Source organism: Homalodisca vitripennis, chromosome 4, assembly GCF_021130785.1.
Source record: "Homalodisca vitripennis isolate AUS2020 chromosome 4, UT_GWSS_2.1, whole genome shotgun sequence".
Lineage (NCBI taxonomy): Eukaryota > Metazoa > Arthropoda > Insecta > Hemiptera > Cicadellidae > Homalodisca > Homalodisca vitripennis.
In genome coordinates, this window is record NC_060210.1 from 164,544,100 (window position 1) to 164,566,444 (window position 22,345).

Sequence of the window (22,345 nt, forward strand, 5' to 3'; positions counted from 1 at the left end):
ATTTATCCCACGCCCTGTGCTAAAGTGTAATCTAATTCCTGGCGACCCTAACACTAAACTGAGATATATTGACCGCCTAGGCTACACTGGTACATGTTGCCGGCCGAAGGAGATCTACTAGTGACCCGTTTGATTGATATTACGGTCGTGAGAATAAATTCTTGTCGAGTCTGGGCCAGGTAAATTATAGCCTTGTGTTTGTGTATCGACGAAACCGCTATTGGATCTCTTGACATTTCTATACGGACGTTTGGAATGTTGATGTAAGTGCGTATAATACTTGAAACCAAATGTCGTGTTGCTAATTGAACTATCCCTGACGTAATTTTTGTGATATCCTCGTCAAATAGCATGTTGTTTAATTTCAATTAAACTGGAATTTCTAAAAACGATTATTTATTTGCACAATTTTACATATATAATTTTACTCAAGTTATAACATTTTCATAAGTGCTTAAACATTCATGTAACTCAATATAATGCTAAGCTTTGGATGTGTTAAACTCATGAGCCGTCAAGAATGTAATGTAATTCCGTATTATTATTTTTTACGGTACATATTTTCCAAATCATTTATTAAAACAGAATATCGTAGGAAGCACATTTTAAGTTTAATTTATATACAAAATGCATTCTTTTTGCAGAAAAGTAAAAAAGTATTTTCTCATTCTGTCGTAGGAGTGATGTCCTGGAATGAATACTTTGTTTTGTGATAATGGTTATTATATATTCTAAGCATTTATGAAAAGTATTAACGCCAGATACAGATGTAGCGTATCTATGTAATCTATACAAAGTACTAGATTATAACAGTCCTGTACTCTGATAGTAAAGAGATAGGTCCTTTACAGTGACATGGGCAGCAGGTTTGGCACCAACAACCTTCTGGAACAAATCATGGTGTTTGGAAAAATGGAACTGAGGCAAATCTGTCCGACAATAGAGCCACCACTGCGAGACAATGATATAAAGTTTGAAATAGTTCTGATAAGGAAGGTCAAAGAACAAGTCTTCTGGCTAGAAGTTGTTGAAGCCGAGGAGATTTTAGTGGGTAACTTTAGAACGCGAAGGAAGAAAAAAAACCCACACACAGGAGTCTGATTTGTACCGTGAATATCCTTACTTCATATCCCTGTTCGCTGTATTACCCTTGCTTCCTTGTCTTCAATCTAAGAATAACACCAATTTATATCAATTCTGTATTAGTGGGCGACCTTTGGAAGCGAAGACGGGAAGGAGCTCCACACAATTACATTGCATTACGTTTCCTTGTCTTCAGCCTAGGAATAACTCCAATCAGATCTCTATCGTAGGTGGGTTTAGTGGACTACCTTGAAAGGCGAAGGAGGGAAGGAGTTTTAACTAAGGGGGTCTCATTTGTACCGTGTATATCCGTACTTTATATTCCTATTCACTGCATTTCCCTTGTTTCCTTGTCTTCAGCCTAGGAATAACACCAACTTATATCATATCTCTATCGTAGGTTAGTTTAGTTTACGACTTTGGGAAACGAAGGAGGGAGGATGCTCCACACAGAGGATGCCCAATGAAACATTTCTCCGCCGCGTAATATATTTATTTTAAAGAGAAGGTCTTGCACCTGAAACAGTAAACATACAGTAAAATCTTGTTTAACACTTAGTAATAGGTTGTAAGGTTGAATAATTATAAATAGAAAAATTAGTTTAACCAATTTTGGAGTAGTACGTATACTGTTACGACCTCAATGTTGAGTTGAAGTTGCCAGCAATCACTTTATTATAACTTTTTTGTTTCTTTAACTAATAAAGTATAATTAAAAATAATAATATTTTAGAATTATACGAATTTATTAGACAACTGTTAACCGAGCAGTAGTTTCAATGGTTAGTCGAATAGCTTGGAATAAATTTAAAACCTTCAAACATAATTTTTGTGTCAGATATTTATTTTGTTTATTATTATTATTATTTTGTGAAAATTGCTTGTGGATATATGTAAAGAATGTTTCGATTCGAAGATACATTAAAACAAGAGCACAGTGAAACGGAGTTTTGGACTGTTCCCGTCTACCCTAGTTTTTACATTCGTGCAAAACTTTATTATTCGATTTTGCGCTTTCTAAATTACGCACGTCAAGTGGGCCACTGATTGATATAAAATATTTCTACGCTAATAGTTGTTACTCGCGTCTTAGCACGCAATTCGTTCCGGTGTAGCAGAAGCGTCAAATGGATCTCCTTTTTAAAAGGCACTAGATCGCATAGTTAGGTAGACGAAGGCCATTGAAAAATGCTGCCATCTCCGTGTCGGTTTCTTTGAACTCGATCAGAATATGAGATAAATCGATTTGTAAGTAAAATGTCACAATATTTAAATCTGAATATTGTATAAGATTTCGGTAGTTGCTACTGATTTATTTTTAATCCATTAAGATGGTAGGCCCTACTCTAAAAACAGGATTTATTTGGTTGTTTGGCGTAACAATTTCAATATAATATGATCGAGCAATGTACTAATTTGTAAACATAAATAAATATAATGTACTAAAATACAATTTTTTAGTGTTTAAAATAAACGACTAAAAAATCGTTTGGTTAAAACGCTTGAATGGAAACCGCACTAAGAGAGTTGGAGCACTAATTACATCTAATAAATCACGAACTATAAATATTGATTTTATTATTAGTGTTTCTTTATTGCGTAGCAACTTCACGGGCGGCTACGTTATTGGTACTCTGTACAGGTAGGTTCTCTGTAAACATATATGAATTTTTAAGTTTACACGTTGCCTAGACTGCTTCGGTATACCCCATCATGTGAAGCTCCTAATTTATTTTATTCAGCTTGTTCTACTGTAGAGCCGTTATTAACGAAGTGGTCCATGTTATACAATATCAATACATTACCTACGATCTTGTACAATTTAAAACTATATAATCAAATTTAACCACGTTACATACATCATTCAATGTTCACAGTTGTTATTACTTATACCTTTAAGTATCCTTTATTCCATTTTTTTTTAAATTCTAAAACTGGTTATACTTGTTGCATTTTGGACGTATAACGGACTGCATAACTCTGTTTTACTCTATGGGATGTAACAGTCAGAATATGTATTAAATTGTTAAAATGTGTATCGTGTAACGTCGTAATTAACGTTTCAGAATTACTGCGTACGACCTTGTGTAGTATAATCTTGTATAACCGATACAACAGTCCAACTCTGTTTTACTCTATGGGATGTAACAGTCAGAATATGTATTAAATTGTTAAAATGTGTATCGTGTAACGTCGTAATTAACGTTTCAGAATTACTGCGTACGACCTTGTGTAGTATAATCTTGTATAACCGATACAACAGTCCAACTCTGTTTTACTCTATGGGATGTAACAGTCAGAATATGTATTAAATTGTTAAAATGTGTATCGTGTAACGTCGTAATTAACGTTTCAGAATTACTGCGTACGACCTTGTGTAGTATAATCTTGTATAACCGATACAACAGTCCAACTCTGTTTTACTCTATGGGATGTAACAGTCAGAATATCTATTAAATTGTTAAAATGTGTTTCGTGTAACGTCGTAATTAACGTTTCAGAATTACTGCGTACGACCTTGTGTAGTATAATCTTGTATAACCGATACAACAGTCCAACTCTGTTTTACTCTATGGGATGTAACAGTCAGAATATGTATTAAATTGTTAAAATGTGTTTCGTGTAACGTCGTAATTAACGTTTCAGAATTACTGCGTACGACCTTGTGTAGTATAATCTTGTATAACCGATACAACAGTCCAACTCTGTTTTACTCTATGGGATGTAACAGTCAGAATATGTATTAAATTGTTAAAATGTGTTTCGTGTAACGTCGTAATTAACGTTTCAGAATTACTGCGTACGACCTTGTGTAGTATAATCTTGTATAACCGATACAACAGTCCAACTCTGTTTTACTCTATGGGATGTAACAGTCAGAATATGTATTAAATTGTTAAAATGTGTTTCGTGTAACGTCGTAATTAACGTTTCAGAATTACTGCGTACGACCTTGTGTAGTATAATCTTGTATAACCGATACAACAGTCCAACTCTGTTTTACTCTATGGGATGTAACAGTCAGAATATGTATTAAATTGTTAAAATGTGTATCGTGTAACGTCGTAATTAACGTTTCAGAATTACTGCGTACGACCTTGTGTAGTATAATCTTGTATAACCGATACAACAGTCCAACTCTGTTTTACTCTATGGGATGTAACAGTCAGAATATCTATTAAATTGTTAAAATGTGTATCGTGTAACGTCGTAATTAACGTTTCAGAATTACTGCGTATGACCTTGTGTAGTATAATCTTGTATAACCGATACAACAGTCCAACTCTGTTTTACTCTATGGGATGTAACAGTCAGAATATCTATTAAAATTGTTAAAATGTGTATCGTGTAACGTCGTAATTAACGTTTCAGAATTACTGCGTATGACCTTGTGTAGTATAATCTTGTATAACCGATACAACAGTCCAACTCTGTTTTACTCTATGGGATGTAACAGTCAGAATATGTAGTAAATTGTTAAAATGTGTATCGTGTAACGTCGTAATTAACGTTTCAGAATTACTGCGTACGACCTTGTGTAGTATAATCTTGTATAACCGATACAACAGTCCAACTCTGTTTTACTCTATGGGATGTAACAGTCAGAATATCTATTAAATTGTTAAATTGTTAAAATGTGTATCGTGTAACGTCGTAATTAACGTTTCAGAATTACTGCGTACGACCTTGTATAGTATAATCTTGTATAACCGATACAACAATAGGTGTAGCACGTTACCCATCGGGGTTTCGCCAACTCGAAGCAGCTGTTTAATATTCCGTAGAGTGCCCCAGGCTGCTATATAACCCCTGGAGACAGAGCTTCAGGCAACAACCGCCATGGCTTACTTACAGGTAAGTCGAGTGTGCAGTGCTCTACCGTGCTCTCTGTCTTTTATTCTTATTTTATAATTAGATAAGTATGTAGGTGTCTATTCAACAAGTGCAATCTTTTTCTCTGCATTTAAGTCTATACAACTTACTTTTTACTTACCAATAAATCATTGAACTATTATGGATTATAAGCTAGGGCATAATGTCGTTTACAATTATTGATACTCGATAGTAATCAATACAAACTTAATTTTCATCTAATTTGAATATTTTTTTAGGAAATGTTCACATGTGCAGTGAAATCCGCTTTAGACTAAACTTTTTACCTCTGCCTGTAGATTTGTTTGTTACGGAGTGATGTACAAGTGCGTGTTTAATTTTTCTTTGCATTTTTAATCCATATTCTTTGAGGCAATAAATACATTTTAGTGTAACGCAGTGGCGCATCCGGGGTTACGGTATAGGTGCCCAAACTCATAATTTCATTCCCCCTGGTAGACGGAGAGGTAGATCAACTTTTGTAATATAAAGTATAATCAAGGAAACAGGGCATTTTAAAATACCAAAACTTCCATAGTGGGTTTAATGGAATGGGTTTAAAATTAATTTTTACTTAGCAACAGGGTTTCTTCTCGTGTTATTTGTTCCCCCGCCATATAGTAACGTATTTGTAATTATAGATATTGGTACAAATTTACTTTATTATATTTATAGCAATTAATGACATGTATTTATGGGCTTTTTTTTTTTTTTGATACTCGGTCTATAAACGAAAGAAGTTTTTTTAAACATTCAAACAATTCTATTGATCCCAAACTAACCATAAAGTGTTTTTGTTTTGTATCGTAAGGAACGCATTTATCATAATAAGGTTTACAGACTAAGCCTACTTATATAATGTGTCATGTTGATTATTATGTTATACATCCTGAAATGGATGTAAAAACTGATCGCACTATTATCCACAGATCACCTTCCTCGCCGTCTGTGTTTTCGGGTCCGCTATGTCGGCCGTAGCGCCGCTAGCCTTTCCAGGGGTTGCCTTCGCCTCGCCTTACGCCGCTTACAGTTCTCCCTTCGCCGCCGTGGGTCCCGCACTACCCGTGAGGACTGCCGCCCCCTTGGCCGCCCCTGTCGCCGCCCCTCTGGCCGCTGTCCGAGCAGTTCCCGCTCCCGCCGCCGTGGTCGCCCCCGTCGCCAAGGTCGAGGAGCTGGACGCCTTCCCACAGTACCAGTACGCCTACTCCGTACAAGACACTCTGACCGGCGACTCCAAGGTGCAGCAGGAGGCTAGAGACGGTGGCGTGGTCAAGGGCTCCTACAGTCTGATTGAACCCGATGGTGCTCGCCGTACCGTCAACTACTACGCCGACCCTGTCAACGGCTTCAACGCCGTGGTCCAGAGGGAGCTGCCCGCCGCTGTCGTACCTGCTGCGGTCGCCGTCTAGATACGACCACACCACACTCTACCTCGTCTCAACACTCAGAACCTCTTCCCAACATTGATCTCATCTCATTCATTTCCACCATCATCTTGATTCTCTAATATGTCATCATCATTCATCTCCCTTACTCTTGTTTCTATCCTTTCTCTAAGTAAGCCATGCTATCCAATCAATGTTAACGTTACATCCATGGTTTAATGTAAGCATTGTGTATCATATGTAATTACAATAAAATCAATGTATATAAAAAAACCTATTGTTAATTTAATCATATCCTTCTATTACAGTCCATGAAGAGTTTTGTACTTGTCAATCCATAAGAAACTTCTTTAATTGTAGAGTTACATGCTGTACATGTTGTGAGATTTTCCTTTTTTTCTAATCTAGATAGAAAAATATACGGTGATATAACCAATGAATCTCAATATTTTTCTTTTTTTTCAAACAAAACATTATAGTTGTTTTTACTAATAAATATGTTTTTTCATCTTAACCAATAAATAATAATATGAAGGTATTCCACCATGGAGCAGGAGAGAAAATCTCCAATGTGGTAATGGGTTACTTTTGCATCCAGGCGATTCTTCTGTTTCAATCTAGCAGTGAAATGCAACATTTATTTCTAAATATATTTTGTAAATGACCCTGTAACGAAAGTCTACTTCAGCATCCACAGCATCCTCAAACATTACGATATATTTTCAACTGTTTATGCTGTAATATATTTTCAACTGCCTTAATGGGGGGAGGGGTTAAAGTAGAAAAGTACTTTTGTTTACGGTTTTATACTTTGTGTTTTATGACATTATACTTTGCAATAGTTGTATATATTCTGTGTGTCATCCTTATATAAATCTCTAATTTTAACTATAACTGACTTTTTATAACCTTGTAAATACCAGTATTACAATTACTAATTGCCCTCTTTATAACAGTAAGGTATTTTCTAAATAAATTGAGCGCATATTTATGTTGGAAAAATGTTATATTTATATAATTTGAAATATTAATTTACTGTGTTGCATATAAAATTAAGATTCTGGACACACAAAAAATAGATTCCCTATCAAAATTAATATTGCCAATCATTTCCAAATATAATTTTAACATCAAGGCAAGGAAGGTTTTACCCTTTCAGTTTTACTTTAGCAGTACTATTCTAGATAAATTTGCTTCTGTTTTTAACAGATGTATTGATAGTTAATATGTTATCCCTAATAAACTCATCCACTTAACACCTTTACTCCAGCTCCATACTGAGTGAGATCAACTGCTCTCAGCCTGATTCTGCACCATAATACGCCTGCCGTAGTCAACATGTTAAACTATTTTACATTGGTTTAACTGCATAATTTTGTTAAAGAAAGGCCAATTTTTATATTTTTAGGGATAAGGAGGATATTTAACTTTATATACTTATTATTATACTATTATAACTTGTTATATGCAGTATTTTGAATTAAATAGTAAAAAAACCACAGTTCAGGACTCATACATGAAATAATGTAAGACAACTGCAAATAAAATGCTGCAACTGCTGTTCTATACATCACAACATAAAGGGGTTTTGAATTGTTTCAGCTCACAAGAAGAATGCCACTGGAAGCTGTCTCATCACGAGAACTCCCTGCGCATGCGTCTAAAGTTGTGCCCTAACCTGCACTTCAGCAGCCACACCGACGCGAGCAACCTTCGTGATAACACAGGTACAGACAAGTACTCAAGTGAATAGTCAATATTACATATTGTGTACATTTACATTTACAACAAAATATAAGCTTAGAGAATAACCTAATATAAATTCTTAAATAAAAACAAATCAGGCTTATGTTAATTTCAAAAGTCACTAAAACATCTATCTGGCGGCATATCTTAATTTTATGGTTGTCTCTATTGCTATGAGCATTTGTACTCTAGTTAAAAGGCATCACATGTCAATATACAGTTGTAACTTTGTATCTTTCAGTTAGAATGTTTGCATTGCACTTAATAGTTTTTTTAACAACTTTAACACATTTTTTTAACCGTTATGCTTGTTTCAAAGCCACTAACGTGGAAGTGTATAAACGATCTAATTTGTTTTTTTTTTTATTATCTATACATTATTAATGATTGCTGAAAAACAGAATCATATAATATATACAATACAATCAGTTTTTACATTATATTTTTGTACCATGTTCATTTCATTGCATGAACTGATCTATGGTTTGTTTTATTCCATGCAGCAAAGAAAAATAGTGTTGGTATGTTACATATTTTTCTTTAAGTACAGTAGTAGACTGTGGTTTCTACTAAATGTGATACATACCACCAAGTAGGGGTATTCTGGGGACTCCCCAGAATCTTATTTTGAGGGAGGGTTAGAACTGACCTGTGTAATTACTATTATCCATAGTAACTTTTAATATTACAATGATAACTAGAAAACTTAATTGAGAACATCTACAAATTTGTTCCACGTATTGTGTGATTCATACTAATTGTTCATTTGACAAGTTACATTCCACAATTTCAGGGAAGATTATTCTCTCCCCTGGATACACTCATGTTCAGGACCGGTTCTAGACATTTTTCTAGTGTAAGCGAACCAACATTTCGGCATCCCTCCCCCCTACCTAAAAGACTTATATGGTACTAAGAATTATCTCTGGGTCTCGATACATTACAAAATACGAGTAAATATAAATGCTTAAGAATGTTCGAAACGTAAAAAATATGAATAAAAGTAGAGACTTACTGTAATTATCAGCATGTGTTTAACATGCTCACCCTTGTTTTAACACTTAAAAAAAGTTAAAAACCAATAACATATATAAAAATTCAAAGTTAATTCAATGTGAACAAATCAATAAATACAACACAAGCCAGTTTTAAAGAAATTAAATAATTTATTTACTCATAAAATAAAGACAAACTTAAAACGTTTACACTTAACACTGAAAAGGGATTTGTTGAAAACGTAGTCAGTGTCCATTTGGTTTAACAAATCATTCTCAATGGCCATTAATACCAGTCCACTCAAACTTTCCTGACAACTGGTTGATCTGAGATAAGTTTTTATTAGTCTCAACTGATAAAAACTTCTTTCACCACTTGCTCCTGAAACAGGGAGCGTTAGAAGAATTCTTAGAGAAACAAAAACATTAGGGAATGTGTCCATATAATCATTTTTTGTTTTATACGACAAGGTCGTACTTGGAGAACTTTCCGAGTGGCAACATTGGCGCAAAAATGTCTAGCTCTTCGAACAGTTTGACTCCGTTTATTTAACATTCTTCTCCATCACTGAGAAAATTGTGAAGTTGTATGCAGGTGTCTTTCAATGCAGATCTTCTTGTCCAATGTCTAAAGATTCTTAATTTCATACAGAAAACTAAAACTCTTGCTATGATGCCCCATGAGTTCAAACCTCTCTTTAAGTGAGGTGATTGCTGTATCAAGCACCACAAAGAAAAATTTCACTTTGAATGATGCCAGCCTAGCCTGAATCGGTTCATCCTCGCTCTCATATGAGAATTACCTCTTTGTTTTACTTCATGAACTTCGGTTTTTTTTCAAATTCAGCAGAAACACTAATTTTTCTGTCAGTTCTGAAACGTCTATGATCATGCTATTGAGACCTTCATCAGAACTCATATTTTCCAAAAATGACTGGACACTTTTTACGAGGTCCATTGAAGTTTTGCAAAGTAGATGGGGCTTTTGCAAGGTCTTATTCACCATGTTTATTTATTAGGGAGGGAGGGGGGCATCTGCCGGACGAGTCTAAGTAGATGACGGAGGGGTGCCCATCGGGCGAGTCCATTTGTTATTATTTGTGGTTATTTTTATTTGTGAATAACGATAAATCAAGTATTGGGAGTATGCTCAAGGGTCCCACCCTACGATATACAATTTTCTCTAACTCCTTACTCCTACAATTTGGCGATGTGCATCAACTTTCAACCTCTAGTCTAGTCTCCTTCTTTAATACTGAACACTGGAGAGCGCTTAGGCACCCCTTTTGCTTGGCACCCTACGCAACCACGTACTTTACTTACCCCTCAAACTGGCCCTGCTCATGTCATAATGTGAAGCAGAATGTTTTAAGGAATGCTTCATTTGCAGCTGTCTTGATTTGTATAGAATAATAATACTGTAATGCCAAACCATACACCACTTTCCTTTCCTAATATTTTGTCATAGAATTGATCAAGAATTGTCATTTGAATGGTAGTGTAATAGCTTACACACATTCATTTGTCTATTAGCTTATCCAATGTTATTATATTATATAGGCTTGTTATTCGGTAAAAAACTGAAAAATTGTGAATAAAAATGTTCATTTAAGTACAGCAATACTCTAATTAGATAGAGATAGTATATAGTATAACATTTTCTGACATATGTAAACTACATTGTGGGGTTAATTACTTTAATATTTCTGAAAATTTACAGTATATGTAGAAGTACTGAATACATAAATGTATTTTTTGGTAGATTTAATAGAAATCCTATTGCAATCACTCCCATAACAGAATTTCTGAGAAAATGTTTGGATTCCTGCAGTCATTGGCCCTAGAACCAGGAACCAAAACCACAATATTCTGAAAATGTGTGTGTGTGTGTGTGTGTGTGTGTGTGTGTGTGTGCGCGCGCGCGCACATTCGCATTTGTACAAAAATTTTAACTCAGCTATTTCCCAGAAAAGCTTCAAAATTTACACATACTGTATCTACTCTTGAAATAATAAATAATTATAGATAACAAAATATTGTTATTCTAGTCCTTTTTTGAAATCTCTTAATGTTTCAAGATTGTGGCCGTTCAAACTTTCGAAAGAGAATGGTTATATAGATAAGTTATTATGCATCATAAAGCAAAACTAAACAGTGTTTTAGAATTCTTAGGTCATTTGGAATAACGTTTGTTCTTATGTGTTTCTGACATATCGTAAGGTTTTTTTAGAAAATGGTCATATGGCTATTCAGTAACATTATGGTAATTGCAGTATTTTCCAGCCAATTCAAACTAAACTTAGTATTAAGTCAGTACTTACACATTGCATGAATAAGTTCATTAGCCTCAACCAATAAAATGTTCTAAGGAGGGGGGGGCAGTTCCCATTTGTGGTACATTTTTATCTTGGTTATTTCACAAGATAAATAATAAATTGCCTTTTTTTAACAGATAAACTATTTTAAGCTTTTAAACCTTTATTTTTACTCATTTTTCGATAATTCTTAAGATTTCAAGATGGCAGCTGTTCAAATGTTTTAAAAATGTACAATAACATTGATGTTTATAAGTGAATATGTTTACAAATATCATTTTGAATGAATTGTAACTACTAGGTGAAGTTTACAACTTTAGTAACAATTTTATATGCTCGTAAAAGTTTTGTCCTGTAAGGTTTCAAAATATCTGAAAGTGTTACATGTATACCAAAATACCAACATTAAGCTCGATCCTACTATCTGTGTTGTGCAAATTAAACTTCTCAACTAATAAGGCATCTTCAGTTTGTTATTTGCAGATGATCGCCACATGTGAAATCTACCATTCTTCAGGCTTGTTTGTCTAAAATGAAATTGTACATATTACTTGATTATTTTAAGTTCCATTTTTATAACACTATATACAAATTTCCAGCGAGTTATTGCTGTTCACATCATGATGCCACTCAAACCGGAAAATGAAATGTTTATTCAGATATTGATCAGGAATAAGTCAAATAAAAGAGTATATTTCAGTAGTCTACAGCTCAACTCATATTATAAATAAATTATACAATTAACAATTGGACAATAATTTTATCATGCTATAAACTAACAAGAAAATAATAAGTTAGAGTACGTTGAACATTGACAAATTAAGAGGACATTTATTTCATTTTTATCCTAACTAATGGAAGCTGTTTACGTTTTATCATTTAAGGTCACTATGCAAGATTTACTGAAATAAGAGAAAGACTTCATTTCCTTGGAAATGTATAATTTTCATTCGTGCAGGTGCTTTATTTGGAAACTTCCTCCTGGTACAAGAGCTCCTTGTTGGGGATTATGGTTTCTTATGTGTGATAACCCTATGAGTCATGCAGCATGTCAGATTGCACATTTCCTCTATAGGTTGGCAGACTCTAAGAAAAGAGAGGCATAGTCAAAATGGCAGAGATTTAAAACTAATGTGAATTTTAAAACGTGGTTGGGTTTTGGAGATTTTGAATTCTGCCAATGTTTTTATTTGAGATGCTTTGAGTCGCCTAATCAAGAAAACAGTATCACAATACTATCAGGACAATTGGCTGTCAGAGGTGAAACTTTGCTGAATCTGGGAGCAGTGTTCCACATCAGTACAGATCCATCAATCTCTTGAGAACACATTGAATGTTGTGAAAACCTGAGATTCCGATCCAGCACTACCCTGAGAGTTTTCATTTTATTACACACAACCAAAATTTTTTTTGCTGTCCGCAACTGCCACTCCACTCTCACTAAGGGTCTGTATCACATTTGGTGGAATAAAGTAAAGGATTAAACATTTGCTTATGTTTAGCTTAAGTACATTGTTAACAAAATCAAATAAAAACTGATTTATCCTCTGAAACACATACAGAGTGTAACACAAGGGATACAAAAGAGAATAATGTTCCCATATGAAGATTGTACATATGTGTGTGTGTGGAGAAAGAATTCTAATTATTATTCTTGAATTAAACGTATTAACATATAAAATTCTCATGTTATAACCTAAACTAAGCATATACTAAAAAACATATGTACATATGTACATGTTTTATGTTGAAATATAACTGAATGAAATCAACAAGAATTACTACAGTTAATTTTTTTTTCATCCCAAATATTAACTTATTCAGATTATAATGGGGATATTATATTTAGTTTGAACCCAGGATCACTCATCAAATAGAAAGACTAGATATAATAAAGAAATTGGTGATTTCTAAAACAACAGTAGAAACAGTATATTGGCTGTTGTTAATATGTGAAATTAAACAAGGATGTTTGTAAATAATGGCATGTATTAAAATTGTGAAATAAATAATCAAATATATAACAATTAACACACATCAGACCACAGTGAACATGGTGACGGTTAGAATTATACATGTGATTGACAGCTATTTTTGTATGTTCAGTAGCATAAGCTAAATATAATGCATAGTCATATTCATACAAAAGAACATTACAATTTTGCACACAAAGGAAAATCTAATGGTTCAAATTAAATAATATTGGACAAAGGTAAATTAAATTGAGATTCACTATGTAATTTAAAAAGATATTTTACTACAATATTCATGACCTGCTGTCTTTATGTCAGTATGCCCTAAGCACGTTCTCTCACCAAATCTGTAGTTGTTCATCTTGGCTAATAGGATCTTAAATTGACAATAATATCAGAAGACGGCTACTGCCTGCATTCTGTATGATTTTTCCTAAATTCTCATTTTTTAATTTTGACATAATACTTTGTTGATACGGATCATAATCCACTTGATCACAATCTTTTGTAATATCTTAGACAGCAGACAATTTGGAGATGGGTCTCTTGACTATTTCACACTAGTTGGCAACAATACCTTGGTGAGAGGATGCAAAATGCTTTTCTTCAATTCTGTGGGAAATGCTTTAGTTTACTATTCGTTTTGTTATTTATCAGCCCAATGCAATTGGACTAATCATATGGTTTGTGTATAGGATTGTTACATAGAGATTTTGTGCAATCTCATTAGTGTTCTTTAAGAACTGTTTTGCTTCCTAACTTCACAGTTCTGGTTCACTGATTTTTATAGTTATAACAAATGCCTGAAACAGACACAGTGGAACAAAATATTATGACATGAAAATTTTCAATAATAATTCATAAATACTATTGTGCAGCTCCATTGACTTAAAATGATGATAAAAGTAATCTTCTGTCAAATTCCTTGAGAATGTATGTGGACATTATATTATGTATAACTGTTCTAATAACTATTTGAGCTTATAACAGATAATGGTCAAACCAGTATTAGCAGGTAGTTAGGCTAAAGGTAGACAGGTGGGAAAATAAACAGGTGAAAAGGTAGACATTAGGAGTAAAGACATACATAGGTGTTACAATATGGTATACTGCCATGGGGTGGTGCCTTTGCTGTCGTCTTAGAACCACTGACGATCACACAGAAAGCAATAATAAAAACTGTTTTAAAAAAGAGCTATAGATTTCCTATTTTGTTACTTTTTTGTGGAATTTCCTGTGCTTAATATAAAGCAGCTTTTTATTAAAGCATTATTATTATTCATAAGAAATAATAAAGGAACGATTTTTACTGAAACTCAACATTGTTATGCTGTAATAAGGCTCAAAGACAATTACGGTTATTGCATTCCTAGATTAGTTCATAGTTCAGAAATTAGTAATTCATTTGATCTGGTTCAAATACTTGATAGAAATTCACCTAATGAAATTAAAGAAGCAGAAAGTAACAGCGTCATTGTATATAAGCGGAAAGTGACAGCATGATTGCTTCGTGTTGGATTTACCAGTCCAAAGTCCTGTTATTGAATTACTTTATGATTATTAGTTATTAGGTTTAACTTTGTATAAAACTTAGCACCTCTCAATTTAAAAATGTAGTGATTGATTTCTATATGAAAGTTCTAGTTGTAATCCTTTCTTTTCACTGTTGCTAGTATTTAAGGTTATATACATTTAAAGAAGATTTATTTTTATCCTGCCATATAATAATATAGCTTTTATGTGCTGGTATGTAAATTTAAGCAAGAACTCTTCCCAGCATTTTGACCTATAGTCTTGCTGAGAATTTTCAATACAAATAATCTTTCTTGTTTTCTTGTATAAACCGATTATGTATTATGTGGAATAAAGTGATTTGATTTGAGAAGACAAATAATCATTCATAATACATTTTTATCCTATTTTTCAATATAACCACTATTTTACGTCACATAAAGCTATCCTTCATTTATTTGTGGTTTGATGAGCGTCTTCCACTGAGATTCCTTATGAATTGCTGAACAGGGAATAGTTACTAGGACTCAGATTTAAACTGAACAGAGAGTGGCTACGTTGCTCAAAGCTATTTTCTTGCAGAGCTGGGCTTGCAAATCAGGGTTGTAGACATTGCTGGTGTTATATTGCAAAATAAGGAATTTTTTCTGAATATATTTTACTAATTTACCCCAAAATATAAAAACAAATTCACCTTTTTGGTGAGACCAACTATCCCTTAAATAAGGACATTCAATCGCTATAAGATATTTTTATGAGCATGATGTATCATGTAGGTTGGTTGAGCAGAGCCAGATCTGAGGAGGTACCACTCTCTCTCAACATCTCTTCAGCTGTGCTCAGAGGAGAAACTGACGATGCTGACTACATTCCAGAAGAAGATCTCAGGAGTCTCTCTGAGACAGAGTGAGTCGTGATTGGTTATATGGTCATCTAAAATTTTAAATGTAATTTGGTTATAACTTATTTCTTTTTGCAGTAAAAAAAACCAATAAAAATTTATATATTTGCAATTTAATTTTACACAGCAGAAGAACAAAATACCATTACCTTCATGAGTTTCATGATGAAATATATTTTGAACTGTAAAATGGCTTAATGGATATGTATTCAGATTTTTAATTTAATTTTTGTTTTTTTACCAAGTTGAATTTGCAAAGAACATTACATTTTTTTAATGTATTAGTATTTAAGTAGACAGTATATGGGTTCCAAATTTTTATTCATAGAATAGTTTACACAGAGGTGTGTTTTTGACTAGTTTCCTTGTCCTCAGAATATCCAGCTAAGATTAGTTAAGATTTCACCTCTCATTTAAATTAATAACAATGCATGCAAAACTATATATAATTTTATTTCATTTCACTTGTATTAGAAACAATTACACAATACTTGAAAATGATACTACTCTCAAATTTCTGAACTGAAAAATAAATTATATTTGTATGGATTAAAAGATTATATTCCCATAGAGTAATTATTGTACATTTTCTATTTTTTGAAGTATATTTTTATCAATAATGTAATCTATGGTCTGCAGGGTGGAGGGGAGTGGAGAGGCAGGCAAGGAGAAGCTGGTGCTGTCTCAGGAGTGCCATTTAGTTACACTCATGAGTGCCATCAAGGGCCGCTTCGACATCACCACCACTCATGTCTATTTCCACGACCTCAGCCCTGTCAAGGAGGACATGGACAGACAAGATTTTAAGGTGCCTTCCTCAAAGTTTGTTCTTTTAAACTTATTGTGAACTTTTCAATTATTAGTTATATACGAATAAAGAACTTTTCAATTTAGATATTCTAGTTTAGAGAAGCTGGTAAACATTATGAATATAAAAGTTAGCAGAAACATTCTCTACTCCACATAATGAACATTATTTGATAAACAGACAGTGGCTTACCAGATTGTATAAACTGGAACTGTTCCCTGCCCTCCAAAAAAATTTTGCCTTAGACTTTTGTTAAAGGGAGATATTACAAGAAAGGCATCATTCCCGCTTTTTCACATTGGTAGACTCATAAATACTGCTAAGAAACCCAATTCACAGAGGGTATGTTGACTGACAATTGACTTGCTTTTAGCCCATGACTGGCTTAGGTGGTTCATGTTAAGATCTTCTTATGCATTAAATTATGTTTAATTTTATGTACAAGGTAATGGTTTATAATTTTTACAATTTTGTTCACTAAAAAAGATATATGTCATTGTGATGACAGCCTACTTTTTTAGTAGGCTTTAAAAGAGACATGGGATTCTTATCTATATGATAAGATTACCATCTTAATCTTATGATGTGATCTTAGACTACTCACACTAGATATTTTAGACCAGCTGGAAGAGGGCCAAGACTTTGAAATTTTAGTAAGGACATCATAAGTTGTTCAGCTGGTCAGCGAATCACACCAGGCATCACCAAATGATGGTGATTGTAGAACATCATCTCTTATAAACATGTGCATTGGTATCATTTAAGGATCAACCATCACCTTTAGTTGAAATTTTAGATGAGCCTAAGCATTCTTGAGAATAGTAATGATCATTGGTGCAATAGTGATCCTTATGTCTACATCTGATTGAATTAAATTTACATTTTCACTGATAAAAGCTAGATATTTTCACAAGTTTTGAAATATTTTTATGAGTAAAAGTATTTAAATTTTGTCGTTAATTTTACTTTTCAGTGGCCTTTATCAAGCTTAAGAGAAATCTATCTTAGAAGATACAATTTGCGTAGAAGTGCACTGGAGATCTTCCTCATTGACCACACCAACTACTTCCTAAACTTTACAACTAAGGTAATTATTTATTTAACTATTAGATTATTGCTTGTCTCTAACTTTCTCTTTCCTGTATTGCTTTTAAATGTGCTAAAAGATACAGTTTGGTATACTGATCATATGTTTGCCTAATAATAAACTAAAAATAATATTATGAATAAAAACAACTTTTTGAGAATCATATCTGTTTAAAACCTTACTTATACTGTAAAATATGTTTCAGTTAACCAAATTGGCAAATATGATATGTATATCTAATAGTATGCAATGTGTGACATTTATTACTATAAGTTAAGAGATTTTTAGTTACATTCTGTCTAACAAAGTGGTCACAAAATCTTTAAAAGATAAATACTAAGTAACACCAACAAGGAGTGTTGTTACAGACACGGAACCGGGTGGTGAGTCGATTACTTGGGCTGCGACCACCGAACCTGGCCTACAACAGCAGTAGATCTCCAGCCGACCTACTGCGGGCCTCAGGACTCACGCAGAAATGGGTCAACCATGAGATAACTAACTTTGAATATTTAATGCAGGTACAGTGTATATTGTTAAAAAATTATGTAATGTTTCAACTGTATTAACTTCTTCTACAAATAAAGAAATGATTATTGTGTTAAATCAATCTGTGTTTTTTTTTGTTTTGTATTGTTACCATTATGTTACAAACAATGCAAATAATGGTCACTATATGCTGTAGTTAAACACGATTGCTGGCCGTACCTACAATGATCTCTCCCAGTACCCAGTGTTCCCTTGGATTGTGGCTGATTATTCATCTGATGATCTTGATCTCTCGGACCCGGCATCGTTTCGAGACTTGTCTAAACCTATCGGAGTTGTCAACCCCCGCAACGAAGCTGATGTCAAGATCAAATATGATTCTTTTGAGGATCCATCCGGTAAATACGTATTTAAGTAATAATATATATGGCTATTCTCTATTAGGGATAAGATTTTTTTACAAAACTTTGGTTCCAAATCAAATTGATGTTTGTCATTTATGACTCTATTCCAGTTTTCTCATTATTTTCCTTTATCTGAAACATTGTGTATGAATATAATATATTCCTGTTCAGGAATGATAGCCAAGTTCCACTACGGCACTCACTACTCCAACTCTGCGGGCGTGCTACACTATCTGGTGAGAGTGGAACCGTTCACGTCACTCCACATAGAGCTACAGAGTGGCCGCTTTGATGTAGCTGACAGGCAGTTCCACTCCATTCCTCAGACATGGAAACTTCTCATGGACAATCCAAATGACGTCAAGGAACTGATACCTGAATTCTTTTACTTCCCAGAGTTCCTGAAAAATTTGAACAAGTAATAATGGTTTTACTAATACTAGTCGAAACAAAACCTTTAACCATCTTTTTTAGTTAAAACAATTTTTTCTGAAAAAAGATCTTTATTTTATAAAAAAATTTTAAACGTTTTTATCATAAGTATTCTACAAAAAATTTTTAAAATTGTTGTCATAACTATTCTACAACCCCAAAGATGACAGTCACAAAGCATCAAGTCACACGACTCTGGTGGCTATTGAAGGTTGAAATTCCGAAAAATAATGCGATCTTGGAACTGTTAACGGAACAACATAATTGTTTCGCAGCTAGTATGACAGGTGACACCATTCTGCTGAAACTACAACACGTCATTGTCCATTCTATCTAAATGAGGCCACAAAACTCCTTAATCATCTTATGATATTGGTCTTCATTTACTGTCACGGCTTGTCCTTCTTGATTTTCAAACAAAGCCAATAACGCCATCCGACCAAAAGCTGCTCCAAATTGTCAGTCACTGAGCATACATTTCCTTCTCTTCATGCGATAGTTTTCTAAACACCAGATAAGGAAGTTCTGCTTTATTAACAAATCCATTTAAGTGGAAGTGCACTTCATCACTGAAGATGTTTTTGTTTGTGAAGCTGTCATCTTCCTGCCGTTTTCTCAATACCCAGTCAACAAATTGTGTCTCTTCAGGTGGTCAACCACTTTCAAATGCTATGTGATCTGAATTTTATAAGGGTGATATTTCAGATCCTACCAAATAATTCTCCTTACAGAAGAACATCTTAAACCCAATTGCTGAGAACAGTGACGTATTTCGCTGAGATAACGGCCATACTGTTACGTATCAACACAACAATCTGTTCAGTTCAGCCAAAACAATGATGCCCAGAACCAGAACTTTTAAGGTCAATTGTTGAACCCGTTTCAAAGAATTTTTTTATGAGTCTGTGAACTGTTGATTCATTTGGTGCAGCTAACTTTACCATAACTTTACCAGCCGTTTCAAAACCGGCACTCTTTTTTAATTGCCCTATATTTTAACTTTACAACCAGGATCTCAAACTAATTTATGAGTTTTTCATATCCATTTTCTATTAGGATATAAAATTAGTTTTAGTCCAAATAAATTGGAATCCATGGTCAAGTGTTCATGGTTTTTCTTTTGATGAGGTGTATAACTTTAATTCATTTTAAGTTAATATTTTATAATTTAATTTCCTGATGCATTTTTACCATGTAGCTTACAGATTTTTAAATGGTGTATCGTTTACAACTTCACAATCCATACATTGTCTAAAACAACTTTTAACAAAAGATGTACTGTCTGAACAAAAATGTTACAGATTTGATCTGGGCCTACTGCAAGGTACAAAAGAAAGAGTGAATGATGTGGTACTTCCCAATTGGGCCTCAAGTGCAGAGGATTTTATCTACAAGCATAGAAAAGCTTTAGTAAGTCCATACTTTTTACAGGTATAATTTTTGTGTTATAAATTATTTTTTGTTTGTATTAAGCCAGGAAAATCGTAAGAATCAATTTTAAATGCTTTTTCTACTCCTAGTTTAAACAGGGTGAATTTACCACAACTTCATTGTAATCACATTATCTTACCTAATTTATATCTCATTATCTGTAATCGTTTTACAGACAAACAATATTTTACATATATATATATATATATATATATATATATATATTTGAAATAGCTCAAAAAGTATTTTTCAACAAACCTGTTCATTGATTAGCTGAGCTTTAGTGATACCTTTCAATCCAGAATTTTATTTCTGATCGGCTGACCATCTGTCAGCATAATATTTCAAAAACAAACTGGCCTATTTGACTTGAAATTGTGCATACAGCTTCAGTTCATTATGAGGAACACTGATTTCGATGTTGATGTATGTCATTCCTTGGAATTTGGCTGATCATCGTCAAAGTTTATCACTCAGTTGACTGACACAATTTCTCTATTGTTTGCCAGGGGATGTTAAAATGTTGTTATCTATATAACATGTTTAAAATGCCACGCTTTCAATTAGAAATTCTCAAACATAAATAAATAGTTTTTCATTTCTACTAAATGGAAATGGAAAGGAGTACAGATATAAATAGAAAAGGAATAACAGAAGACATGCTACAGTTGTGACCCCTGTTTAATTTAATCAATTCCCACACCTACGAGGAGTAGATGGATGCCAGACCTTACACAGCCTCTGCAGTTCTGAGGGTTTTTTACTCTATCTACAGAAGTTCGCATGAATACTCGGAGAAACCTACTTGTGATTCTCGTAAAGTGATGCTAGTTCCAAACTCACAGAGAACTCTGCATTCTGAAACAACCAAATCTCCATCTTGTGATCATGTCATCAGTAAATATGAGGAAAATTAAGTGTAGAATGAGTGAGTCATCCAGTTACCAGAAAAAATAACTTATCTACAGTTTCATGTCGTCTTTAAACAGTTATACATTTGCATGAGTACAGATTCTCCATGTATTCACAGCTTGTTTTAAAAGATAAAACTGGTTCAAAATGTATTATGAACAATAAACTGTTGTTATATTCTAACTTTGTTCTATTTTCATAAGTCTGCTCCTTTTAAAGTGATATATAATTATATAACAGAAGAAAAATGTATTTATTCACTTTACAAATGCTTGTGATTCACAAGATTACAAATTTAAAATATGTCTCCTATTTTTTGTACAGATTTTTAGACATCTTTCCATAATTTCCTAAAAATAATTGGATCTTTATTGTAGTGTAGCACAACCTCTTAAATTAATCTTTGTTTAGGGATCTAATAATAATAATGCATTAAGATGTCACAACATATTTTTATATTAAAAGTATGAAACAATTTTGGTGACTAATAACTTTAAAAGTTCTGTCAGAAAGAGACAAAATTTCATTGAGGGAGGGGTAGATTCCAGCGAATTCCTCAAACTAGCTTTTTCAAAAAGATGCTGTTATATTGTCCCACCCCTCTACATAGTGTCTGTCTACCCCAGTGCCACCTTATCCGCACTGTGTTCATGTGACTTATTCAGCTTAAGATTGACATTTTAGTTGTTAACTTAGTGCATTATTTAATCAGTACTTGTAATTAATTACAGAGAATCTGTAAGAATTACAGAAATTTATTGATAATTATCTTACGTTTATCGTATTTATAGTGTCTATTTAAATATATACTTACTTATTATTATTTAACTAAATTTCATAATTTATAACTATTGCAGGATGGCCTACTTTTTTGTATTTGATTTATCAATACTTCTTTAATGAATGTAGTTTAAATATATTAAATAAATTGATAACTACAAAACAATACAATTAATTGATAATAGTAAAAACAATGTTACATTCATATTAAAATAATTA

The 22,345-nt window shown here is 33.3% G+C and overlaps 2 protein-coding genes across 4 annotated transcripts in view; both read left to right on the forward strand.

The window, feature by feature from the left end:
* The window catches only part of LOC124360510 (neurobeachin-like protein 1), a 545,778-nt gene that overhangs the window by 511,419 nt on the left and 12,014 nt on the right, over positions 1 to 22,345 (forward strand). For all 3 annotated transcript variants that reach the window (XM_046814200.1, XM_046814202.1, XM_046814201.1), the window contains exons 2-9: positions 7,944 to 8,068; positions 15,659 to 15,788; positions 16,423 to 16,591; positions 17,565 to 17,678; positions 18,047 to 18,199; positions 18,364 to 18,565; positions 18,743 to 18,989; positions 20,305 to 20,413. In XM_046814200.1, the coding sequence (XP_046670156.1) occupies positions 7,996 to 8,068; positions 15,659 to 15,788; positions 16,423 to 16,591; positions 17,565 to 17,678; positions 18,047 to 18,199; positions 18,364 to 18,565; positions 18,743 to 18,989; positions 20,305 to 20,413 (1,197 nt within the window). In that variant the 5' untranslated portion in view covers positions 7,944 to 7,995. The remainder of the gene's footprint in view (positions 1 to 7,943; positions 8,069 to 15,658; positions 15,789 to 16,422; positions 16,592 to 17,564; positions 17,679 to 18,046; positions 18,200 to 18,363; positions 18,566 to 18,742; positions 18,990 to 20,304; positions 20,414 to 22,345) is intronic.
* LOC124360516 (larval cuticle protein A2B-like) lies at positions 4,784 to 6,608 on the forward strand. The gene is made up of 2 exons (XM_046814209.1): positions 4,784 to 4,938; positions 5,886 to 6,608. Exons 1-2 carry the CDS (start codon positions 4,924 to 4,926, stop codon positions 6,363 to 6,365), a joined length of 495 nt encoding a protein of 164 aa, XP_046670165.1. The 5' UTR covers positions 4,784 to 4,923; the 3' UTR covers positions 6,366 to 6,608.